Source organism: Lepidochelys olivacea (assembly GCF_965140295.1).
Source record: "Lepidochelys olivacea isolate rLepOli2 genome assembly, chromosome: 10".
Taxonomy (NCBI): domain Eukaryota; kingdom Metazoa; phylum Chordata; order Testudines; family Cheloniidae; genus Lepidochelys; species Lepidochelys olivacea.
This window is the reverse complement of record NC_140420.1, coordinates 85,691,846-85,719,011: the sequence shown is the minus strand read 5'-3', so window position 1 is coordinate 85,719,011 and position 27,166 is coordinate 85,691,846. Positions and strand designations below refer to the sequence as shown.

The window sequence follows — 27,166 nt, the reverse complement described above, 5'->3', positions numbered from 1 at the left end:
GCTGCACTGAACATGTGCCCACGAGTGCCCTCTGATGAGCCAATCATCAAGGTATGGGTAGATCTGAATACCCCTGCATCTGAGGTAGGCTGCGACTACTGCCATGTGTTTTGTGAAAACTCTTGGCGCTGTCAATAGACCAAACAGGAGCACTGCAAACTGGTAGTGGGCCTGTCCGACTATGAACCACAGGAACCGCCAGTGGCTATGAAAAATTGAAATATGGAAGTATGCATCCTTTAAGTCTAGGGTGGTGTACCAGTCTCCAAGAAGGGGATAATGGAGGCCAGGGAGACCATGCAGAACTTAAACTTTTTGAGGTATTTGTTGAGGCTTTGAAGGTCCAAGATGGGATTCCTTTTGCCTTTGGAATCAGAAAATAAAGGGAGTAAAACCCTTTCCCTCTCAGTTCTTTGGGAACTTCTTCTACGGCCCCCACTTGTAGGAGGGCCTGCACCTCCTGGATGAGCAGTTGCTTGTGAAAAGGGTCCCTGAAGAGGGACAGGGAAGGGGGGTGGGAGGGAGGGATAGAAATAAATTGGAGGGTGTACCTGACTGCTACAATGCTGAGCACCCACTGGTCCAATGTTATAATGGCCCAAGAAGGGAGGTATGGCAAAAGGCAATTTGAAAATAAAACGGGGATAGGATCCTGGTTGCAAACTGGGCGGTCACCCTCAGGTGCACCCTCAAAATGCCTACTTGTTTCCAGGCAGGTGATGGCTAGAGTCTGGCTGGGATGATGAGGACTGTGGCTAGCCTTGACGGTGCTTGTAGCTCTTGCCCTTCCTACGGTAGGGCTCAGCTCTAGTCTGGCCCACAAATCTTTGAGGCTGCTGGGGTTTGAAACGCTTCCTTGAAGGCCCAGGAGCGTAGAGGCCCAAGGAGCATAAAGTGGCTCTTGAGTCTTTTAGCCCATGTAATCTAGTGTCTGTTTGGTCAGAAAACTGGGCTAAACCAACAAAGGGGAGGTCTTGGATGGATTGTTGGACCTCCGCAGACAAGCTGGCAGACTGCAGCCATGATGCCCAATGCACTGTCACGGCCGACACCAGTGTCCTGGCTGAGGAATCAGCCGCAGCCCAGCAGCCGCCTGGAGGAATGCCCTTGCCACTGCCTTGCCCTCATCTATTATGGCCAGGAACTCCTGCCTGGATTCTTGGGACAGAGAATCTGCAAACTTGGCCATGGAGTGCCACGTATCAAAGTCACAGAGCCCCGCAAGACTTGGTGGCTTGAAACGCACAATTGGAGGCTGGCCTTTAAATAAACTTTTCTGCCAAAAAGATACAGCCTCTTTGCATCCTTATTCTTTGGGGTCAAACTAGTTTGGCCTTGCCTGTCCCTCTCATGGGCTGCTGCGGCTACCAAGGAGCCAGGGGAGGGGTGCATATAAAGGTATTTGAAGCCTTGGCAGGGATGTAATATTTCTTCCCTGCGCATTTGGAAATGGGGGGCAGAGAGGATGGGATCTGTCATAAGGCCTTGACCAGTTTAATGATGCCCTTGTGAACTAGCAAGGCAATCCTGGGAGAATAACATGAGGGGTAAAGGAGTCCAGGAGAGCTGGCTGTATTTTAAAGAATCCTTATTGGGGTTACAGGGACAAACCATCCCGATGTGTAGAAAGAACAGTAAATATGGCAGGCAACCAGCTTGGCTTAACAGTGAAATCCTTGCTGATCTTAAACACAAAAAAGAAGCTTACAAGAAGTGGAAGATTGGACAAATGACCAGGGAAGAGTATAAAAATATTGCTCAGGCATGCAGGAATGAAATCAGGAAGGCCAAATCACACTTGGAGTTGCAGCTAGCAAGAGATGTTAAGAGTAACAAGAAGGGATTCTTCAGGTATGTTAGCAACAAGAAGAAAGTCAAGGACAGTGTGGGCCCCTTATTGAATGAGGGAGGCAACCTAGTGACAGAGGATGTGGAAAAAGCTAATGTACTCAATGCTTTTTTTGCCTGTGTCTTCACGAACAAGGTCAGCTCCCATACTACTACACTGGACAGCACAGCATGGGGAGGAGGCGACCAGCCCTCTGTGGAAAAAGAAGTGGTTTGGGACTATTTAGAAAAGCTGGACAAACACAAGTCCATGGGGCCGGATGCGCTGCATCCGAGAGTGCTAAAGGAGTTGGCAGATGTGATTACAGAGCCATTGGCCATTATCTTTGAAAACTCATGGTGATCAGGGAAGGTCCCGGACGACTGGAAACAGGCTAATGTAGTCCCCATCTTTAAAAAAGGGAAGGAGGATCCTGGGAACTACAGGCCAGTCAGCCTCGCCTCAGTCCCTGGAAAAATCATGGAGCAGGACCTCAAGGAATCAATTCTGAAGCACTCAGAGGAGAGGAAAGTGATCAGGAACAGTCAGCATGGATTCACCAAGGGCAAGTCATGCCTGACTAATCTAATTGCCTTCTATGATGAGATAACTGGCTCTGTGGATGAGGGGAAAGCAGTGGATGTGTTGTTCCTTGACTTTAGCAAAGCTTCTGACACGGTCTCTCTCAGTATTCTTGCCAGCAAGTTAAAGACGTATGGGCTGGAGGAATGGACTATAAGGTGGATAGAAAGCTGGCTAGATTGTCAGGCTCAATGGGTAGTGATCAATGGCTCCATGTCCAGTTGGCAGCCGGTATCAAGTGGAGTGCCCCAAGTGTCGGTCCTCGGGCCAGTTTTGTTCAGTATCTTCATTAATGATCTGGAGGATGGCGTGGATTGCACCCTCAGCTAGTTTGCAGAGGACACTAAACTGGGAGGAGCGGTAGATACGTTGGAGGGTAGGGATAGGATACAGAGGGATCTAGACAAATTGGAGGATTGGGCCAAAAGAAATCTGATGAGGTTCAACAAGGACAAGTGCAGAGTCCTGCACTTAGGACGGAAGAATCCCATGCACCGCTACAGACGAGGGACCGAATAGCTAGGGAGCAGTTCTGCAGAAAAGGACCTAGGGGTTACAGTAGATGAGAAGCTGGATATGAGTCAACAGTGTGCCCTTGTTGCCAAGGCAGCCAATGGCATTTTGGGATGTATAAGTAGGGGCATTGCCAGCAGATCGAGGGATGTGATTAGTTCCCCTCTATTCGACATTGGTGAGGCCTCATCTGGAGTACTGTGTCCAGTTTTGGGCCCCACACTACAAGAAGGACGTGGAAAAATTGAAAAACGCTCAGCAGAGGGCAACAAAAATGATTAGGGGACTGGAACACCTGACTTATGAGGAGAGGCTGCGGGAACTGGGATTGTTTAGTCTGCGGAAGAGAAGAATGAGGGGGGATTTGATAGCTGCTTTCAACTACCTAAAAGAGGGTTCCGAAGAGGATGGATCTAGACTGTTCTCAGTGGTAGCAGATGAAAGAACAAGGAGTAATGGTCTCAAGTTGCAGTGGGGGAGGTTTAGGTTGGATATTAAGGAAAACTTTTTCACTAGGAGGGTGGTGAAGCACTGGAATGTGTTACCTAGGGAGGTGGTGGAATCTCCTTCCTTAGAGGTTTTTAAGGTCAGGCTTGACAAAGCCCTGGCTGGGATGATTTAATTGGGTATTGTTCCTGCTTTGAGCAGGGCGTTGGACTAGATTACCTCCTGAGGTCCCTTCCAACCCTGATATTCTATGATTCTAACCCTCGCTGGGGTTGCTGCGGCCAAAATGTCAAACAAGGTGTTGGAGGGCTCCATCAACTCCTCAGCTTCAAAGCCAAGGTTTGCTGCCACATGCTTAAGAAACTCTTAGTGAGCCATAAAGTCATCATGTGGCACTGCATGTGACAGCCCTGCTACTGCCTCATCAGGTGATGAGGAGGAAGAAGCCAGGGCTGGGGGAGGAACCGTCTCCATGTCCCTTGCTGGGTGGGCCTTGTCCTGGGGTGGCTGAGGAGCTTGGGAGCGATCCCTTGTCTGAGATGGGTGGCAGGCAGGATATAGTGGCTGAGTGTCTCTCTGAAGCCCCAGAGACTGAGCACTGCATGTGGGATTCTGGGGCAGAGGGAAACCTCCATGGGTTCCAGAACTGCCAGAGAATTGCCCACTGTCCTTGAAGCCATGCACCTGCTGGTGGGCCCCCTGGAACTCCCGCTGGCACTGCAGGGTACGCCCGGTTTCTGGGTACCACAACTTCCTCACCCTCAGAGTCCGAGGAGGAAGGGTCCCCTCCTGGTGACCAGTGCAGAGCCACAGCTTCACTACCTGTGGAGGAACGGTGCCAGCTTTCTGTAGAGCAGTGTCAGGAGGCTGGGAACCAGCAACAGTGGTTGGGTGACCAGCAGCGTTAATCTGGGGATCAGCAATCTGAGTCCGCGGATCGGTACTGAGGCTCTGGTGACTGGGATTGCAAGACCAGCACCTAGGATCTGTTGACTGGCATTGAGGTTCCAGGGATCGCCATTGAGTTCTCGGGGACTGGCGCTGGAGTTCTGGGGATCGGCACCGGGGTGGAGAGCAGTGGTGACAGTCTGGAAACTGATGCCCGGTGTCCTGGGACCGGGCTTGCACCTCAAGGGGTCGGTGGTGACAATCCGGTGAGTGGTGCCAGGTGTTCAAGAACCGTTGTCGAGGATCCCGGGGACCGGTGCCTGGAACTCATGGAACGGCCACAAGACTCCACTGGCTGGTAACATGGCTCTGAGGATCACCTCATTAACCTGGTGACCGGGATGGTGCTGGGGAGTGGTGCAACAGAGATGGGGATTGCTCACAGATCCCAATGCAGGCTAGCTCCTAGCCGGGATTGCCATTGGGGGCAGGAGTTCCCGGGACTTTTCTGCACGTGGATCTGTCGGAATGTCCTTGGCCACTTGAAAGGCCTTAAGTGTAGTGGGCACTGTGAGGTTACAGGCGCCCCTGCCACTACACAGGGCAAGAGGCAGATCCTGAAGTGGGCTTGCAAGCTTATCTAGTGAGTCTGCTGCCTGGCCACGCTCTGGGAAAGACAAGGCATCTCTCGCAAGTTCTTGTTCACCTATAACTTTCCCCTTGCAAGACACCGGGGAGCAGCCTCTCCCATGCTTATGCCTCTTGGATGGCACCAGGGATGGAGACCAGTGCCAGGAGGAGGCCGGCGCCAGAGGGGCGCTTCTCACCAATGCCAAGTCGGAATGGGTTGGCTCGGAGGCCGGAGCGAGGGCTGACTCCATGAGGAGAGCCCTGAGTCTAATGTCCTACTCCTTTGTACGCAGTTTGAAGCTCTTGGAGATATGCTACTAGTGGCGTACGTGGGACACCTTTAAGAACTTCAAACAGCTTTGATGGGGGTCACTAATTGGCATGGGCTTCTTATATCGGTCACAAGGCTTGAGGATCGAGGCATGCCCCATCCGTGGGTAAAGTCCGTAGGGTACTACCTTACTACAATTAAGTAGTGCTTTAACTAACTAACTACCAAAACTACAAATATTCTAACTATATTCACTAAACAGTTAGAAGAATCGCTGGTATGATTGCTTGCTGAAGCAAGGAGACGTTCCAGCACCATCACTGGTGGTAATAAGGAACTGAAAGGGGGAGGGGGCAGCGCCTCTTATGCTGGTGCATACACACACCGCTGCAGAGGGCGCCAGAGTCAGCCCTACAGATACCATTGGGGGAAAACTTCTGGCACCAGTGCATGTGGTGAGCACATACACCTGACATGGAATGGACACGAGCAAGCACTTGAAAAATAACTGGTTGCCCAACTTTAGACATCTCAGGCCTAATTTTCAGAGGTGTTAAGCATGCAAAATTTACAACTTTAGTTGATAACAGTGGATGTGCTTAATCCCTTGCAAATCAGGTCCTGTCTCTCTCAAAATGGGTACCAACTCGCCCATCAGTGAATATTTTTGAAAATGTGTGTCTAAAGTATCAATCTACAGCACAGCATTCACTATACCACATCTGTGCCTATACTCCTACCAGTGACCCAGCTCCACCGGACCCTGACCCAGGACCCTAACAGGGCGGAGTGGGCCACCGCTAGGTCAGCGGGGAATCCCACCAAAAGATGCTGACCTCACACAGGTGGGAGATACCACTCTCTCTCACCCTCCCTGGGTCACTTCCTACTGCACTTCCTGAAGCTGCTGTCCATGGGGCATCGGGGTCTCTGGGCTCCTCTGGGCAGATAACTCCCTTGGACTTCGATGGCCACAGATCTCCGGCTCACACAGGGAAGGGCTGTGATAGCTCTTCAGGGGAAGCCTCCACCAAAGGTCTTTCCTCTCCGGCAGCCAGCCCAGACTGAGTCAGGCTGCTCCCTTTTATACTAGCATATCATTTGGAGCATGCCGCCTACAGTCTGAGGGGCGGGACTTCCTCCACCCATAGTGTGAGTTTAATCCCTTCAGGCCCAGTGTGAGGTACGCATGCCCCGTCACAGGCTGCAAGTCAGGACTGAATGTCTTCAACAGAGATGTAAATGAGTCCGTTTTGACAGTCTGACTGGCTCTAACTAGTGCTATTAACAAAGAATTACCAGAGTGGGAACTTACGCTTCAATGCATTTCTGCTTCCCTCTGCCCCCTGTCAATTTTCCTAAGAACATGAGAACCTATTTAGCAAGTCTAGTGCTTGCACCAAGAAGTGAAGACAGATTGAACAGGCCTACAACAAGATTGGATCAGAGACTGAAAGGTAAACCTATGCTCACAGCCCATCACATTGCAGAGTCTGGTCCCAGGACGTTGTCTATCTAGGTAAAGATGTTGCATTTGACACTATGGTATACGGAAATGCCTATACTTGCTCTCTTCGTCAGCAGTGCTGCTGCTAACATTTCATCATCACAGAGCACTGAATTTACTCACAGATAAAATGAGCTCTTTTTATGTACACCATATAGGCATCTCCTAATGCTAGAAAGACACCAACTGCCAAGGTCTCTCACCATGTGCCAGCTAGACCTTCAGCTATCTCCTTGTTAACAGTGCTACCCCCATCCCAGTGAATGTGAATCTGGTTTTGGCATTTCTTAGAATCCAGGTCACTCTAGTAGGAATGAAGTGCAAGCACTTACTCTCGTGCTCCTCATGGACCACTATGTTCACACGGTCCACACATGACTGGATATCATTCCATGTGATAAACTCTTTCCCTTCTGTATGTGCCTGAGCTTTCAGCTTCATCAAATCATCGATGTATCTGCCATACACAACAGAAACAATAAGACACATCATGTGGGCCTAAGGCGGCAATTTAGCACGTGAGCCCAATGACAGTGTGCGGAACTAACATGCAAGCGAAGTGGCGACAGAGACAGCATGCAGGATGAACCTGGAACAAATGCAAAAAGGGAAGGGGGAGACATACCAAAGGCAGCTTACAAGAGCCCAGATCAATGCAACTGGCAGGGTGCCACAGAGACAGCATGCAAGACAGCGAGTCCAAGACCATCGTAAAGACTGAGCATGGACTTCATGTGAAGGGGGGTGGGGTGGCATCAGCAACAGCATACAAGAACCTGAATACAGCACTAATGTGAAGTCTGGGAAGAGACTTCAAGAGACTGTACATGAGCAGGACTAATATGAAGGGGTGGCATAAGAGACAGTGTGCAAGAGAGAAAGCTCGTGGGACCAGGCACAAGAGGCATCAGCGACTAAATGTGATGATTAACAATTTGGAAAGATAACATTAAAGGGTAAAAGAAAAAAATGAAACGTCAGGAGAATAAAAAAATAATAATAATAGGGAATACTGGGGGCACTGAGAGAGGCCACATCCATTTGTCACATGTACCCACCTCTGGGAGTTCTCATCTTCAATGTTAGTGAGCCCTGTGACTGGACTGCTCAGCTGTTTCCAAATTGTGTTCACATCCCCTGAATCCAAAGCCCTGTTAATCAGAGCCACAGATGACAGCATCTCCACTGCAACTGACAGCTCTGGGTGGGTGAGGTTACCCTGCATGCAAAGAGGACAATGAGGATCACACATCCTTCACAAATTTATGCCCTGTGAGGTGGACAGAATGTGGCAGTAGTTACAGTAACTGCAGTGAGTGAGTAAACAAGGAAGACGAGGAGACAACAGCAATCGTAAACTACAGGGAAAAGTATGTGGTGCAAGGAAGAGTAAGAGTATCACAAGTGAAACCAAGTAGGCAGATTTCAGAGTAACAGCCGTGTTAGTCTGTATTCGCAAAAAGAAAAGGAGTACTTGTGGCACCTTAGAGACTAACCAATTTATTAGAGCATAAGCTTTCGTGAGCTACAGCTCACTTCCTCAGATGCATCTGAAGAAGTGAGCTGTAGCTCACGAAAGCTTATGCTCTAATAAATTGGTTAGTCTCTAAGGTGCCACAAGTACTCCTTTTCTTTTTACAAGTAGGCAGAGCAAGTGATGTAAACAATTAGAATCCACAGTTGTCACAACCCAATGCCCCCTCCCTCAGGGGGTCCCCTGAGGAGGCAAATCAGCATTGTATGTTGCTAATGCTGTGGCAGACATCGCAAAGCATTTTGGGAAGGGTTAAAGGTGTAAGTGTGGAGTAAAAAACTTCCTTTGCAGGTTGCGAGAGGCCGAAGGGGAAGGAAGGGAGAAGAATGGGTTAACTCGACGCTCCAGCTAGGTCCGAAGATAAGACGCTGACTCCAGCTCAAGGCCACAGCACACAACCAACTCTCGGCTGCTTGCCAAGAAAGACGGGGGCCTAAATTCCAACCCCGACCAGCCCGTAAAAAAGAAGAATTCAGCTGAACAGAACTGCAGGGTCTGCAAAAACTAGTGAGACAGTAAAGACCAGCGAGGGGGAAAACAACAGCTTTCACGTCCCTGAAGCCAGAGTGTTTTGGGAATGCTAAGGAAGCCACGGAAGGCCAGTTTGGACTGGTACAAAGAGCACAAGGGACAGAGGTCCCTGAACGAGATACCCCCAAAAAACCCCAGGACTTAAAACCCTCCTGAGAACTGAAGCAAATCTGAGATCAACAGCGGACCCTGAACGACCTGTGCACAGGACAGAACTCTCATCCACCCTTCCCCCTCTTCTTGTTACGTTATACCCAAGCTTGGTCAGCCTTGGGTTGTCCGTGAGTATGAAAGTGGGTTAGGGCATGGGCACTAAAGCTTTCTTCCTTTCTCTGAGTGACGTGGGGAGCACCCCACACTCACCGCTGTTATTTTATTAATAAAACTTTAAAACTTAGTCACTTGGTGTGCTCCTTCACCTCCTCCCTTAAAGACCCTGCAGCCTCAGCCTGATCACCTAACGCCCCAGGCAGATTGGTAACATAAATCTGTCACACAGCTCCATGCAGCTCAGGGAATATATCCCTGATTTACAGATTAAAAACATAAGAACAATCATATTGGGTCATATCAATGGTCCATCTAGCCTAGTATCCTGTCTTCTGACAGTGGCCAATGCCAGATGCTTCAAAAGGAATGAACAGAACCAGGCAATCACCAAGTGATCCATCTCCTGTCATCCAATCCCAGCATCTGGCAGTCAGAGGCTTAGGGACACTCAGGGTTTGTGTCCCTAACCATCTTAGCTAATAGCCAATGATGGACCTATCCTCCATAAATTTTTCTAATTCTTTCTTGAACCCAGTTATACTGTTAGCCTTCACAACATCCCCTGGCAATAAGTTCCACAGGTTGACTGTGCTTTGTGTGAAGTAGTACTTCCTTTTGTTTGTTTTGAACCTGCTGCCTATTAATTTCACCGGGTGACCTGTGGTGCGTTTGTTATCTGAAGAGGTAAACAACACTTCCTTATTCACTGTCTCCACACCATTCATAATTTTATAGACTTCTATCATACGTCCTCTTTGTTGTCTCTTTTCAAAGTTGACCAGTCCCAGTCTTTTTAATCTCTCCTCATATGGAAGCTGTTCCATACCCCTAATCATTTTTGTTGCCCTTCTCTGTACATTTTCCATTTCTAATACATCTTTTTTAGATGAGGCCACCAGAACTGCATGCACTGTTTGAGGTATCTGTGTACCATGAATTTATATAGTGGCATTATATTTACTCTCATATTATCTATCCCTTTCTTAATGGTTCCTAATATTTGGTTACCTTTTTGACTGCCGCTGCACATTGAGTAGAAGGTTACTTGCCTGTAATTGCAGGTTCTTTGATGTGCAGTCCCTATTTGGATTCTAAACTTGGATGCCAGAACAGTTTTGTAGTAGCATCCTTTGACACGCACATGCATCATCCGCTTGTTCGCATCTGAGGCTATAAGGGGCAGGGTGGGTGCATCTCCCATATCCCTCTTACCACTAAGCAATGTCTACAGCAGAGGGGATGGAGCGCAGGTATTGGAATCCAAGTCTCAAAGGACCTCCAGTTATAGGTAAGTAACTTCCGCTTCTTCGAGTGATGGTCCCTATATGGATTCCAAATGTGGGCGATTAGCAAGCAATGGAAGTGGGTGCGCGGACTCACAAGAAGTTAGTCTGTAGGACAGTTCCACTGCTGGGGTCCTGGCATAGTGAGCAGTAAAGATCTGGACAGAGTGCCACGTGGCCGGCCGGCAAATGTCCTGCCAGGGTACATCCTTTAGGCAGGCCAATGTGGCAGCGTGCGCCCCCGTGGAGTGAGCTGTGACTCCAGAAGGCGAGGATATGGGAGTGTGTAGCATTCGGAGCAAGAATCCTTGAGGGACTGGAGGGATTCATCTGTTCTGTCATCAAAAAGTTTTTGGTTGTCAAAGGGGAGGTCCTCAAGAGTGGTATGGACCTTCTTAGGGAACCCAGACAAATTGGGAGAGGGATAGCTCAGTGGTTTGAGCATTGGCCTGCTAAACCCAGGGTTGTGAGTTCAATCCTTGAGGGGGCCATTTAGGGATCTGGGGCAAAAATTGGGGATTGGTCCTACTTTGAGAAGAGGGTTGGACTAGATGACCTCCTGAGGTCCTTTCCAACCCTGATATTCTATGATTCTATGAATTGGACCCAGGAGTCTCATTGGAGTAGAACGCCGGTCGCCAGCAAGTGTGGTATGGTGTCGGAGGCATTCATGGCTGCCTGGAGATTCACCTTGTTGATCAGTTTCCTTTCACCCAGCAGCGTCTGGAAGTCTTCAGGCTCTTCTACTGCCAGACAAACAAGAAGACTTCCAGAACCTGGAGTAAGTGAGAAAGTAGTATTTTGCCAACAGGGCCTGGTAGTTGGCGATATGGAATTGGAGTCCCATAGAACAGTAGACTTTTCTACCAAAAGGTCCAGCTTTTTTGCCACCCTGTCCAGAGGAGTCAACTTGAGATGATGTTGGCAAATGCGTTTGGGTGCCACTTGAAGTACCAGCAAGTTGGGGGGTGAGTGGGTGAAAAGGAAGTCCGTGCCCTGAGATGGGACAAAGTGTGACCTCTCTGCATGCATAGGAGTAGGGGCACAGGAAGCTGGTGTATGCCTGACCAACTGCACCGCTTGCAGGATGGCCTCATGGATGGGGAGTGCAGTCAGGGAGGGTCCTGGCAGTTGCAGAATATCCAGGAGCTGGTTTTGTGGGTCCTTGACCTGCTCCACTGTGAGGCTGAAGGCTGCAGCCACTTGCTGAAGCAGGTCTTGGTATTGTTTCTGGTCATCTGGAATGGAGAGGGAAGGTGGGATCAGGACCTCATCCAGTGATGATGAGGCTCCAGGAGGGACTTGTGGTCCTAACGGCACTATGTCTTTCTCTGGTTTGTTGTAAACAGAGAATGGCATGGAGTGGGCAGGCAACAGCTAGTAAGATGCCATGGTAAAACCCTGTGGTCCTGGTACAGATCCCAAGGAGGCCAGCAGGGCCAAGCGTATGGGCCCCGGGGATATCTGGACCACAGCTCAGCGGTAGGGTCATATACTGGAGGATAGGGTGGTCAGGCCTAGGATTCAGGCTGCAAGATTGAGTAGGTAAAAAGGAGGGATCCGGCTCTGAGAAGCACCCAGATTTGGAAGATGGGTCTGCTGGGGTGGAGCCAACGGTACAATGCAGCGGTAAGAGGGAACTGGAGCGGCATTGACCCACACAGCCTCAGATGCGAACACGTGGATGACGCATGTGTGGATCAATGGACACTACTACAAAACTGTTCCAGCTCCAGCACATGGCACATGTGCACACCCATCTTTGGAATCCATATAGGGACCATTACTCGAAGAAGAACAGATGTTTTCAGAGAACTATCCACAGTGACTTCAAGATCTCTTTCTTGAGCAGTAACAACCAATTTAGACCCCCATCATTTCACATGTATAGTTGGGATTATGTTTTCCAATGTGCATTACTTAGCATTTATCAACACTGAATTTCATCTGCCATTTTGTTGCTCAGTCACCCAGTTTTGGGAGATCCCTTACAGTCAGCTTTGGACTTAACTATACTGAGTAATTTTGTATCATCTGTAAAACTTTGGCACCTCACTGTTTACCCCTTTTTCCAGATCAGTTATGAGTAAGTTGAACAGCACTGGTCCCACTACAGATCCTTGGGAGGCCCCAGTATTTACCTCTCTCCAGTCTGAAAACTGACCATTTATTCTTACCCTTTGTTTCATGTGTTTTAACCAGTTACTAATCCATGAGAAGTCTTTCCCTCTCATCTCATGACTGCTTACTTCGCTTAAGAGCCTTTGGCAAGGGTTCACATCAACGGCTTTCTGAAACTTCAAGTATACTGGATCACTCCTGTCCACATGTTTGTTAACCCCTTCAAAGAATGCTAATAGATCAGGGAGGCATGATTTCTCTTTAAAAAAGTAATGTTGAATCTTCCCCAATATATTGTGTTCATCGATGTGTCTGATAATTCTGTTCTTTCCTGTAATTTCAACCAATTTGTCTGATACTGAAGTTAGTCTTACTGACCTGTAACTGCCAGGATTGCCTCCGAAGCCTGTTTTAAAAACTGGCATCACATTAGCTATCCTCCAGTCACCTAGTACAGCAGCTGACTTAAGAGTTAGAATACATACCACAGTTAGTAGGTCTGCAATGTCATATCTGAATTCCTTCAGAACTCTTGGGTGATCCTGGTAATTTATTATTGTTTAATTCGTCAATTAAATAGTAAATTACACAAACTTTGAACTGCAACATATTTTCAAGAATTCCCAAAACAGCTACATTCTGGAGAAGGTGTGGAATTAAGAGCTAAGCATGATGGATACTGCTGGGAATCGTCAGATTGTTTTCCAAGAACAGGAAAGAACCTATTACTTACATCAGGGCTCTGTTGCTGCAGAGTGGCCAGCTCCCTCTGGTAAAGATCTGCTGCAAATGGATAAACCTGTGGTAACTGAGCCTCTGGATTCAAAAGTTCTTCCACAGTCTTCTCTGCAATACCTATTTGGATTGCAGAATTAATCCTTGCCACTGCTCCCAGCCCTGGAGATTAAAGGGAAAGAGGTCACAAGACGTTAGAAGGGCAGAAAGCTTGTACCTCTGTTATAAGAGCATTTCTACCCACCCAGTGTGGAAAAGACTTTTGCTCTGTGGGCACCCTAGGTGAAATACCACCCATGAGGAAATCAAAGCGAGATGGGAAGAATACATTCACTCCACTGTGTGAATTACTGGGTGAAATTATCTGGCCTACGTTATGCAGGAGGTCAGACTGATCTCAGTGGTCTCTTCTGGCCTTGAAATCCATTATTCTAAGGTAATTTTAAATCATTTTATATCAGTCAATTCCAGCAACAGCCTTTGTATCAGGAAAATAAAATAAACTAACCTAGTTTCAGAGTAAATTTTCAGAAGGGCAACATCTCTTTAGCAAGTGCAAATTAAGTAGTTACAGAATTAGGGTTTAAACCTGCAATTAACTGTCTCCTAATCTGATACTAGAAAGTGGCCAGAATTGCAGGAAGACCATAATTTTTGCCTCAATATGAGCAGAATTGCATCCACAATGAGGATCACCAGGTAACCTCAGACTCTGCCCCAATAAGCTACTAGGATTTCCTTCACAGACCCAGGACCCAGAGATAGGTATAAGCTTTCAAGTACAGAAGTCACTTACAGTGGACACAAGTTTCCTAAGTGTATTTTAAAAATGTATAGGTTAAAGAATAACCTATATTATAACGTGGGTTATAAGCGCTATTCTGGGGAGACTAAAAAGAATCACAGATGCTGGCTTTCTGCAAGCTTCTCACTAGCCCTGAGGTGTTTATAGGGAAGTCACAAAGAATCACAAGAGCTGATAGAAAAGGAGTACTTGTGGCACCTTAGAGACTAACCAATTGGTTAGTCTCTAAGATGCCACAAGTACTCCTTTTCTTTTTGCGAATACAGACTAACACGGCTGTTACTCTGAAACAAGAGCTGATGTTGGTGTTCCAACAAGGGTATAAATGATACATTGCCTCAACCCTCCGATCACCTCCACCAATTCCTCAGCTATAATCTCTGCTGAAAGGCTCCTTACTTCGCTGGTACTGTTGTGCTGCACTGTTAGCAGCGTCCACTCCAGGCTGTAACTCCTCCTTCTGCAGGGGGCCTGCCAGGCCAGTCTGTAGAAAAATAAATCACACACAAGGAAAAAAAATGTTGACCCTCTTGTGACTTTATTCAAATAAAACAACACAAACAGCAGCTTCTCCCTGTGAAATTTTACCTATGTACAACCCTCTGCAAACCGTCAGAATTCAATAGATGTAGAAGAGAGAAATAACAAACCAGATATTTACAGTGCATGTGGTGAAAGAGACAAGGTTGGCTTAAGTCTGATGCCTTCTACGAGACTGTAGGTGCAAAGCAGCTCTAGAAAATTGAGCATGGGGCTAAGAGTCAGGTAAGTCTCCATATGGATCTTTGCCATTAACTTGCTGTGAAGCCTTATACAAGTCCTTTAATTTCTCAGATTCCCCATTTGCAAAAATGGGAATAAATGCCAGACAGAAGCTTTCAAAAATAGTTCTCCTTCTTTGATTATATATAGGGTGACTATATTTCCCAAAGGGAAAACAGGCACCACATGGGGCTTACTCGAGCCCCTTTCCCAGTGCGGAGCTGGCCTTAGGGTTCCCTCCATCCCACGTGTGTGTCACTGCTTGCCCAAGCTCCGTGGGACTGGCTTTGATGCTTCCTCCCCTCACCAAACATTCCTCCACTCCCCACTAGGGGGGCATGCTCCACTTTTTTTAGTAAAACTGGATATTTGTCGTGCTTGTTCTTGCCAACTGATGATCAGCTGGCAAATGCAAATGGGACAAATGCCCAGTCTTGCCAAAAAAAATCATGACGCTTGGAAGAGGGCTTAAAAAGGGGACTGTTCCACCCAAAACAGGATATACGGTCACCTAATTATAACATCTTGTGTGATTCTCATTTCTGGGTCACAGAAACATGGCAATTGCTATACTGGATCAGACCCATGGTCCATCTAGTCTAGTATCCTGTCTCCAATAGTGACCAGCCACCAAAGCTCAACTTCTTAGTACAAGACAGCTGAAACTCTAAGCTCTCAAGGTTTTTTCCAGCTCCTAAGGGCAATGTTATTAGCCATGGATGAAAGTCAACCATTTCTACTGATGGTTATTCATTTCCCCTAATCTCCAAATACTCTCATTTCTGGTGGGGCTCCTCTGTATTCCAACTGTCAGCTGGAGAGAAGTTAATAGTTAGGAAAGTCCATTATGAACCTTAAGAACTGCAATGTTCAATACTGATGCAGATCACCAACCAAAGTGACATCACAGATTAGACATCAGCCTGACAAGAGAACACATGCGCTCCTTGGTTGGGCAGATCTGCTTGGATGATTCAGCAAAAATTCTAGTCCAAAGGGCAAAAAACAAGATTGGTAGTATTGTTCCCATAGCATAACTCAGAGGCTCCCGTATTTGGGAAGCATCTCTATGAGCCAGTAACCGCAGTCAGGTCCACAGGGTAGAAATTGCTGCCCTTCTTCAGAAAAAGCAAGATGAGCTGTGGGATGATTCTTTGCATTTACTTCTAGGATGCTAAATTCCCAAACTTGCACGATGGGACTGAATTCTCCTAATCAAAAAGGCAGTCTTCAAAATAAGATGGTGTAAAAAGCACTCCAAGAGAGATTAAAAGGGGATCTCTTTCCATGAGGTTTGTAAGGACAACATTAAGATCCCACATTACATGGGATTCTCTAACATATAGGTAAGTATGTAGTCATCCCTTTAAAAATCTAGACACCATGAGATGAGTAGGGTCTCTTGTACTTGTACAGAGGTATCTCTGTCAGTAGCAATCAACTTGCCAACAGCCAGACTGTCAGATGTGGCAACTGTCTAGATGAATTTGACCTTGATATCTGGAGAGTCTGGAAGTGTTACAGGAGGCTAAATAGACATCCTGAGATCTGTTAATCAGAACTGCCTCAGCCAATATGGAGCTTCAGGATTAGCATGACTGCCTCCTGCCTATTTTCGCTTATCACCCTGAGAATCAATGGAATCCATGGAAATGCATACATGAGACCTCACTTCTACAATATGAGAAAGGCCTCGTAGAAGGAAGCTGGGTTCATACCCCTCGAATCAAACAACTGGACACTTTGTCATCTCTGGAGGTAAACAAGTCAATAACAGGATTTTCCTTTTGGTGAAATACTGATGTAATGATGGAGCTCTTCAGAGACAACTTGTGGCTAATGATGGATTGTCTGCTTAGGAAGTCTGCTAAACTGTTGAGGCTCCTGGAGATGAAGTGTATTGGAGTTACCCTATTTTGACATAATGTCCATATCTTGATAGCCTCCTGACATGTGATGAGCAGGTGCTTCCTTGTTTATATAAAACATTTGCAAATGTGTTGTCTGTGAAAATCTGCACAGTGGAACATGGAACAGGTTGGAGTGACATGTAAATTAGTCTGATTGCTCATAATTCTAGAATACTGATGTTCAGAGTCATGTCTTTTGGGTTTCAAGTTCCTTGTATCTGGAAGTGGTCCAGGTGTGTGCCCCAACCTGTGCCTGATGCATCTCTGATCAGTGTCTTTGTAGGTGGAAGTATAGAGAAATGTACCCTTTTCCAAATATTCTTGGGGTCTGACCACCAGTTCAGCAGCTACAGAATGTGAGCTGGGACCACAACTCACATGATCATTTGATGGTGAGATGATACACTGATCTTAGCCAGTCCTGTAATGGACACAAGTGAAATCTGGCTAGCGTTGTCATACACATGCAAGCTGACGTGTTCAAGAAGTATGCAGGGTTGAGTCTCTATGGGAAGAGGGGGAATCAATGCAGGAAACTATGTCTATTCCAGTCTTCAGTCTTGCCTCAACAAGGAAGCCATACCAGTTTTCAGTGCTGAGGTGGGAATCCATGCCGAAATGGTCTTTGATGGTCCTGAATCCTTTCCTGATGGTGCTGTGCAATTTTTGCAGGTACCAACACAGTAGGCCCTGTGTGCCAGCCAGCAGAGGCATTGGCTGACTGGGACCTAGAAGAGACTAGATCCATCTACGAAGTCAATCCTCGCTCTTCAGGGTCTATACTCTCTCTCACTGGTTGTTCCAAGGGATATAACTTCAGATGAGTGTTCCAATAGAAAAGAAATGGCAAACCAAGCAACTATCTAGCACATGGCTCTCACTGAGACCAAAAAAAAAAAAAAAAAGACAGTGGCCGTGGCCATCTGCTAATGGCATAAGTCTGTTGCAGGATGGCTATGCTTCGAAGCCCAAGGGCTTTGAATCCACCATTTTTGGCCCAGATAGGGGTGCCAAGTGCCAAGGAAAATTTAAATTTAAATCTGTTTGGGTTTATAACACAATTAAATAAAAAAGGAGGAAACATAAAACATAGATAGGGAATTAACCCTATCTAACTAATTAATCTGCAAGAAAAAGATTCAGCTAAGGGGTAGCATGAAGACACCACTTGTTCCATCTTGCGTCCACCAGCAGTGAGAGCGCTGAGGAACACCTATGGCTGCTCTGCCCTTTATCCCTCGGGTGCAAAGGCACAAGGACATACATTGCGCAGGCACAGCCCAACAGTGCTATTAAAAGATTCTGATCTCACATGCACACATGTACCTTAGAGTGGGATCCAAACTGACACATACTTGAAGAACAATTCTATATTACTTGGAGCTTGCTGCAAAGGCTAAAGACCTTTCAATATCACTGTCAGATATCTCAAATTGGGAATTACTGGGCACTCATGAAGCTAGTCATCCATCTGAATGCTGGCTTGTGAAAATGCATGTGACACGATTACCTTGGTACCTAGTGCTCTGAGCCTCAGTTTCCCCTCTTCTGGCTGAAGGCATTTCAATCTCCCACTCTTGGCTAGGCCAACTCCAGTGCTTCTTACTGGCCTCTCGCCAAATCATAAACCCATCCCCTTTTCCCACAGTAAACAAAGAGTCCAAAACAATCATTCAACAATCTCAGGCTGGATCATCAACCCAACTCCAGGCTCAAAAATTCTTCCACTCCTTATGTTGGGGGGAGAAAGATTTCACATCACCTTCCTCAATAAGCCTGTAGGGGTTCAGCCCTCCTTCTACTCTGAGTTCCTGCTCAGACACACTGTACAAGCAGCAGAGGTTCACCTTCTCAGACCCCTTGCTTCAACTCCCTCAACCAGTTTTTACCTCCACCTGCCTGTAGGCCTTTTCCACAGCCCCTTCCTTGGCTCCTTGTGTTTGTGCATGTGTCTCTCTCTCTCTCTGTTTTCCTTTGGCCCACTTCAGAGAGCCTCCTAGCACTCTCTGCCTCCATCTGGCTCTATTGTCAGGAGCAGGAAAACTCTTCTACATGTCTCTCCCTGATCCTAGTTCTCTTGCAGGTCTCTTCCCCTACCAAGTTAAGCAGGCTCTTCTCTATTATAGAAAGCCTCAAAACCCATCATGTGAGCAGGCAGATCATTAGGAACAGGTAGTCCCACTGCCTTAGAAGGCAAGCCCACTCTGTGACAAGAAGTATTTCCTTTCCTTCTTCAGGACAAGAGATCTGTGAGATAGACATGGGACAGAAAGAACATGGAGCAGTCTCAGGCTTGGTCTACACTTAAAAGTTAGGTCGACATAACTATGTCGGTCGGGGTGAGAAAAAAATGCACCCCTGACCAAGACAGCTAAGACAACCTAACCCCAGTGTAGGTGGAGCTAAGTCGACGGAAGAATGCTTCCATCAATGTAGCTAGTGTTGTTCAGGAAGGTTATGTTCCTACACCAATGGAGAAACCTATTCCATCAATGTAGCTGTATCTACATTATGGGGTTGTGCCAGCATAGCTATTCTGACATAGCTAGGCTAGTACAGTCTCTGCAGTGTAGACATAACCTCAGTTTCCTTCAATATCTGCAAAGAAGTCTCTACTTACTTCACTAAGAGGTTCTTTCTAGTGTTGAATAGCTTCCCAAAATTTATGAATCTCCTGGAAACCCTGAACAACAAACTCTGCCAAGGCAGAGTCTCCTTTCACAGGTCAATAAGCCCTCTGCCCATCCAGGTCTGTTAGTCCAAAACACCAACAGCAGCAGCTGTGGATGGTAAACCCTTTTTTGGAATTAAAGCTAGCAACAGTCCCCTGGGATCTAGAGCACAATCCTGTGCAACCAGCTGCCTTCTCCATGACACTACAGCCTGAACCACAAGAGCGCCATATTGAAGGGACAAGTGGAAAAGAACAGACTATCCCGGGGGAAAACACCTCTCACCCTCACAAAGACACACATTCTTAAAACACCACTCCTCCCCCTCCACTCCACCAATGGTGGCAGTCTTGATCACCCACTTGTCTCCTCTTCCCAGAAACATATTTGCTTTTTCTTTCATAATGCCCCTTTATGCATGGAATTCCATGCTCTCAATGAGCAGATCTGAAAGGTTACTACCCTGTCCTCCTTCAAATCCCTCCTCAAAATCTACTTCTGCTGGGATGCCTACAAGAAATCACCCAGTGCTTAATCTGTAAAATTGGGATAATACTTTCCTACCTCCTAAGGGCAGAGGATAGGTTAATGTCTATGAGACACTCAAATGCTATAGTGAAGAGCATTATGAATAAATCAATCTTCAAGAAGAAAACGTGTTGACCCTCCATAAGACCTATGACAGTTCAACAATTTTAGGAGGGTTGCCAATGGATTCAACCAAAATTATGCAATGTAATAATGATCTTTATCTTCTTAATGTTTGTGGGCTCATGGACTTCAAAAATGTCAGAGCTTTATTCTCAGGTTGTATAAACTGAATTGTTGCCTTTATTCCTGGCTCTGAATGTACTTGGTATCCTACTTCTTTATCATGTTAGACCTTGTAAAAGACAAATTATTAAAAATATACAGTAGTAATAATCATCCCCTCCACTATTGCAGTTCTCTGTAATAATATGCATACAAATATTACATAAACTAATATACTTTGAGGCCCTACTAAGTTTAGAAATCTACACTAATGCATTCTATAAACAGCATTCATATACAATATACATGCAAAATTCACTGAAGGTTAGGCTTAAAATAAGAAGATAACTTCAACCTTAACTACAGAAAGATTATCTATAAGGAAAAATATCATATGCTTATCTGTATCATAGATATTTACAATAAAGTACTTGCGCACTGAACATAGTAAAGTAAGAGGGCATAAAACATTATATACATATATGCATTATGTATTTATTTATATTTTACATTCATATTATTATAGTTACATACACACACTTTATATGCACTCTTCTCCTATGCTGTGATGACAGCTAAGTGATAAATACATTTATCATGCACTCTTCACTATACTAATGTTCCAGACCCTGTGCAGCTTCAAACCTGTCACAAAAATACTTCCTTTCCATATTCCCAAAGGTGGACTCTCCCCCTCAATCACACCTGTCCAAGGTCCAGAATGAGCAAGATTCAGTCTTGGATTAGGCACTGCTTTTCCATATTCAAAAATATGATTATTTTGAAATCTGCAAACTTTAAATTACTGTATAGAAGAGTTTCCCAATATTGTAGTGGGTCCCTAGGATTCACTCCCAACCCTTCAAGACCCTAAAATATCAGCCTTTAAGTTGTGACATTTATCATTCCTGAGTAATGCCGCCGTTTCAAACTCACACTGATAAAGCCTTTACACCATACCATCAAGTATTCCATTATACGTACACAATCACAGTGTTTCTTGCACATGTGGTATGCTATTGGAATATTAAGTTTACTTTTTAAATACAAAAAACTCAACAAAATTAAAGTTTTCCAAAGTAACATTAACTCTCATATGGGAGTTTTGTGATCATCCCATATGATTAATGTGTGATGGTTTGTGGTATTATAAATACTTTCACAATGATTACATATGCTTTTCCATACCTCCTGTTTCTGCTGTCTGTCACTCAAGAGCTGCTTGAGATACCAGTCACAATTTTCTCGCTGTAATCCTCGAAGCCCCAGGGCTGGTGATGTCAAAACTTCAAATAATGCTAATGCATCTCCCTGTTCCAAAGCCAGATCTACCTTTGATAGGGCTGAATGTGCTAGGGAGAGAGCAGAGCAAAGTAAAGTAAGGGTCAAAAGCTGAATGTAGTGATCATTAGGCTTCTATAGCAGAGGCCTCAGAAGGCATCTCTTCCTGAACACTACTGACTGATGGTTTAGGCCTGGAAGTCTCCAGGTCAGACTCCAGAATCTCTCAGGAGGGACTTTAACAAGAGAAAAGAGATGAAAATGGTATGTAATACTCAGGGCACAGAGTTTAATGGGGACCCTTCACTTCTTTAAGGGGCCAGGGGTGGGACAAGGGGCAGGATGAATTCAAAATTGAGAAATACTATGAACAAATATAGCAAGGAGAGCTACTCACTTAGTTCAAAGTGCAGGGATGGAAGGAGGAGTAAAGGAGCCACACAAGTCTGAATACTCTTTATCCAGGCCTATTAGTTCAGTGGGAAACTTACTATTGACTTTGTTGACATTGCCCTGAATTTCAGCTTGAGTCAGCAGCTCTTCGTACACATCCCTCTCTCTCTCTGAATTCTCAGAGGCAGTCTGACAATGAAACAAAATTATCATCAATGCAACTCTAGAGCAGACTTTGTGGTGTGTTGTTTACAGGCCTCTTACAGTCCTCCAACAGAAAGGGCAGTGAACATAACTAATGTTCACTAATGGTGGGGGGGGGAACAGCTCAGTGGTTTGAGCATTGGCCTGCTAAACCGAGCATTGTGAGTTCAATCCTTTAGGGGGCCATTTAGGGATCTGGGGTAAAAATTGGGGACTGGTCCTGCTTCAAGCAGGGGGTTGGACTAGATGACCTCCTGAGGTCCCTTCCAACCCTAACCTACTAAGATTCTTCTATGATTCTAAAGTACACCCACATGAAGTTCTAACCCACTGCACAACAGGTCAGCAACAACTACACACACATAAAAGGGAATCCTAGAAGTGAATATTCCTAGGCGCACCCATACACACAGAGTATAGATCTCCGGCAAACAGAGAAGGACACACAATACATAAGACGGGATGATTTCATTTAACAGCTCTGTGTGGGCACACAGAAGGAATTCCAGGACATATGATGCAGTAGATCCAGTTAGGCAGACACATACAGGTTCTCAAACTGGAAGTGTTCCAAACCAAATAAATAGATATGATATTCCAGAACAGGCCACATATCTAAGTATTGCTAATTTGCCTATCACTGTGGCAGAGAGCAGCAGACAGATAGTTTGGGTAGAATTCTGTAAACAGATTAATTTACAAAGTAACATACCATATGCTCACAAGCTTTTGGGACCACAGTGTTTAGACTTGGATGTGTAGTGCTTGTAAATATCAGCCTCCATACAGTAGGATTACTCACAGCCTAGGTAGACTTGCAGATTCACGAAGCAAGTTTAGTCTAGGTGAAATTCTAGAACTAGTTCAAACTTTGTGGGATGGTGGGTTTGTTTCATATATACATTAGAAAGACTCAAAAATTCTATAAAAATAGGACAGGCTTTACTGATGTCTAGAATAAGACATCTCCTCTATGTTCTTCCACCATGCATATTCCTTGGGAATCTGTGTGTAAGAGATTCAATTACAAATCAGATTTAACACTATAATGTCTGCTTTCTTCCATCTCATAATACATCAAATGAATCCCTGGAGACTACAGTGGAATTTCACTAAGGATAAATCTGGCCTAACATCTTACACAAAAGACTGAACAATATGTTTTCACTGGATTCTATGTGCAATCTCCTCTGGTGACATCATGAACTCGACACAATGAACATGAATTCGTAACTAGACAGGAACACTGATTTTTACCCTATTTTTGGCATTCTCCATCTTGTCCTTCTTTGCCCGGTACAATGTGTCCTGATAGATTGATGCCAGGAGTTCATCAAGATTCACCAACATGGCATTGGAGTTTTTCATTGCCATCAGGGTGTCAGACGGAACTTGGCGGTCAATTGCTTCATTAATGGCAATAACAGCAGCATGCACTGAAAAACAAATCACAGGTTCCCTGTTAACTGCAAAGATGACTGCTCTGCCCTGTAATAAATTAAAGGCTTATCTGGGAAAGAAGAAAACAGCTGACTAGGTCTTTGACATTGTTGCAAGAATTATCAGTATATAAACTGTAAGTAAGACTTTGTATTTTTGACACAGGTAGTACCTTATTTCCTGATATCGCCGTTTGATTTTGACCAAATCAAATTCAGATTTTCTAACAAAAATATCTTGGCCATAAAAGGCCTGTGTTGACTTAAACAATAGGGACTATTAGAGCTAGATTATAACATGCACTTTCTATCCAATCTGGCCATTTAAACGGTCACAGAGGATGAAAATCCATTTCCTCTTACACGCTGCTTCATCCACAGAGAGTTCATTAGCTAAAATTCCTCCAATCTTGCTGAAGGCAGGCATCTGAATTCCATACTTCTCCAGCTCACTCCTCATGTTACTGATCTCCTCCTCTGAAACACAGAGGAAAAAGATGTAATGTAGGCAGAACATTCAGAATCAGCCCTAAGACCAGCTATTGCTGCAGAAAAATTGGAACAGCTACAATAGATTGTAAATTGCCCTTTCACAAATACTTTGTGCATGCAGTCTGAGAAGAGACAAAACTCTCCTATATTTGTTCCAATGATTCAAATGGGAGGGCCTCATAGAAATCTGTCTCACTACATAGTTTTGTGCTCTTAATGACACAGGTTTGAAACAGATTGTGTGATTCTTGCATGTCTCAAAGTATGGCTGCCAGCAGGGCAAAGAAAGTACATATACAACATCCTACAAAAGTTTGTTTTCTTCTGCAGCTGGTGCACTGGAAGGAAAAAGACTAAAGCCAAGGGAAGGGGAGGGAGAGACAGTGGAGACATACTACTGTTAACAGAGCCAGTAACTAAAGAATTCAGAATAAAACTTTCTCCTAAAAGTCTCCTTCCCCAACTTGTATGGGAAGAATCCCGCACCCATTAAACACAAATGCAGTTACAACCCTGGCTGCCTTTGGGCATTAATCCCCTTTCATCCATTATGTACAGCATCTACTGGAGTGAGTAAACAGGGCATGCAAATTCATAAACATCTAAATCTCAGAAAAGCAAGAAATCTCCATACCTGTGAAGTCCACCTTTCCATATAAATCTTGAATCTGAGGGGCCAGTCCCAGTTTAAACAGGTACAGACTAGGAAACATAATGCAGGAATAATTAGCACTAATTACTCCTTGTGGTCTTTACCCCACTCACAAGTAAATTAAGGGAGATATAGACATTAGGCTAAGTGGAAAGATTTCTAGATGGTTAAAACCTGCCTTTTCAATTGTGATGGTGATTGATTCTCCCAGTGAAGCGTTTGTGTATGAAGGAATGTCACCATGAAAAAAGAATAAGCCCCTCCCCAGAAAGAAAGATCCATATGGTTTAGGAGCTCTGGATTTAAAAGTTCCCTTCTGATCAGCAGACATCTGGTTGCACATCTGGGTAACTTCCTACCAAAGATTTGCTTTATTCTGTTGGTTATCAGCACAGAGCTAAACCCTACAGTCACAAACACACCATGCAGCTACCTAGGGTGGTAAAGAACATTTGTATATTCCTTACTGCACTAGGTAACTGCAAGGTGTGCTGGTGCCTATAGGGTTGAGATTGCAAAGTGAAGTAAGCTAAATTGAATTAAGGCCACTCTAATTCTGAATATAAGCGTCAACACCAGGGTTTAATGCAATTTAACTTATCCATTTTAAATTCACACTTTTAGTTAATTCAAATTAACTTTCCTGAGTGTCCCCGCATAGACAAGTCTTTACTCTTGGAGACCTCTATGTTGCCCATTATTTATATTTCAGCAAAAACCTGACTCATTCTGAATATCTGGATTCTGATTTACACATCACTGGCAAAGAGGACCAGACTGACAAGGAGATGTGAACATCTGCCAGCTGAGTCCAACTACTCAAAGAATAACTGCAGCAGCTATCGTGAAGCTGCCAGTAAGGAGCAACTTCACCACTAATAATGACCCAAATTCCTTTCATACTGGTCAAAGGAGCATAAGCTACACAGTTCCATAATTGGCCATCACACAATGCCAAGTGTTCCTGACCACAAGTTATACTAAATGTTGGGAACTGAGTTGAAAGCAGGTTCACTTCTACAAAGAATCTGATTCTACAACAGCTTGAAACTTCTGTTGATGTTCAGCTATTTGCAATCTATTTGGATGTTTCATCCTCAGATTTCACCCTGCCAAAGGATCAGAAGCAAAAGAACAAGCTCCTTCTTGAGGACTAAAACTGAGTAAGCATAAGATGGAGACCAAAACTGATATGGCTCAGTGCTCTATACACAGAAATGTCTTAAGGAGCATTCTTCATGTGAAGCCCACTAAATATTTGTCTGCCATCAGATTGGAAACCTGCATCCAAACTGGTTTAATCAGGAAAGACTAAGTCACTGCAATGCAATGCTCTGTCTCTCTGGAGCATGAAGCGGCAGCAAAACTATCCACTTCAACACACACTAATGAGGCAAAGACAGAAGTAGCTAGCACAGCCAGATGGATCTTTCTAGTTACCTCGAGAGGTGAGAGATTATCCCTCGGAGCCTCTGAAAGGATTTTAAAGCTTTACATGGCTTTTCACAAAGCCCCCAAAAGCCTCCCTGATTTATCCTAAAAATAAACATGCTGCACACAAAAGGCCAACCTCACCTTACTCTCTACCTGCTGCTCAGCTGAACAAACAAGCCTGAACCTATTCTCTTCAGACATAAACTGAAATTCATAGTTCATTAGTAGGTGAAAATTAGTGTTGTCACTTTCCCTTCTGCCTCTCACACTGCAGCTCTAGATACAGATTCAGACAGTGCACACAACAGTGAAAATCTAGAACCATTATAGAAGTAAACATACATCATATGAGAGAGAGTAGGGCATGTGCATACTCATGCTTCTGAACACCCACAGTATGTTCAGACCCTTTAAAATTTTCAATTCAGTGAGATTTTATTAGCGTGACAAGCTATGCAAGTGTGGCCAAAGTGAGGGTGGGGGTGGGAAGAGCAACCCTTTAAAGCACACCCAGGACAGCGCTTCACACTATGTTTGGGATTTCATCCTCATGACCAGTTGTTATTAGTGTCCATTCCTGATCTGGTGGCAGGACAATACATAATATAATACTATCTCGACTGCCTTTTATGGACACACAAATACTGTAGATTCCACTTATTGAGCAACCCCTTGGTAGCCAACAAAAAGTTGCTATTATCCAGCAGCTGCTAATAAGTGGAAGGTAGGTTTGTGAGACGGCAGCCAGAGAAGGAAGTGCCAGAACTTCACTTCCCTAGCTGCAGCCTTGCAAACCTGGCTGCGGGCAGGACAGCAGCAGGGATGGAGGCTGCAGTCTGGATGCCAGGACTTTCCAAGGGGAGTGGGGGCTCTGAGGGCCCACAGAGCTGCATGATACCTTTCCCCGCATTCTCCACACATCACAGCAATTCCTTCCGTATGCAGAGTCTCCCAGAGGAGTCTCCCAGGAGTCTCCCAGAGGAGCACAGGGAGAGGTACCATGCAGTTCCAGCATCGGGACTATTGCTCCTCTCACTCCAGCTACTGCTCTGCTCACAGCCTTCCCTCCCCTCTCCTTCCAACCCACAGCCTCTTACCTCCTGTGCAGAGCCTGTGCAAAGGCAGGTTTTCCAGACTGCTGCCTCCTCCCCACCCTCCACTATTGCTTTGATGACAGTCTCCTCTCCCCTCCCAGCCCCCTACCTCCTGTGCAGGCAGGCTTCCATGGC

General features: G+C 45.4%; 1 protein-coding gene across 1 annotated transcript in view; it reads right to left on the bottom strand.

The window, feature by feature from the left end:
- The window catches only part of IQGAP1 (IQ motif containing GTPase activating protein 1), a 188,259-nt gene that overhangs the window by 104,659 nt on the left and 56,434 nt on the right, over positions 1 to 27,166 (bottom strand). The window contains exons 6-14 of the mRNA XM_084641761.1: positions 24,486 to 24,553; positions 23,723 to 23,836; positions 23,178 to 23,356; positions 21,815 to 21,905; positions 21,231 to 21,394; positions 14,345 to 14,429; positions 13,139 to 13,302; positions 7,725 to 7,885; positions 6,999 to 7,123 (exon numbers count right to left, since the gene is read on the bottom strand). Of these exons, the coding sequence (XP_084497887.1) occupies positions 6,999 to 7,123; positions 7,725 to 7,885; positions 13,139 to 13,302; positions 14,345 to 14,429; positions 21,231 to 21,394; positions 21,815 to 21,905; positions 23,178 to 23,356; positions 23,723 to 23,836; positions 24,486 to 24,553 (1,151 nt within the window). The remainder of the gene's footprint in view (positions 1 to 6,998; positions 7,124 to 7,724; positions 7,886 to 13,138; positions 13,303 to 14,344; positions 14,430 to 21,230; positions 21,395 to 21,814; positions 21,906 to 23,177; positions 23,357 to 23,722; positions 23,837 to 24,485; positions 24,554 to 27,166) is intronic.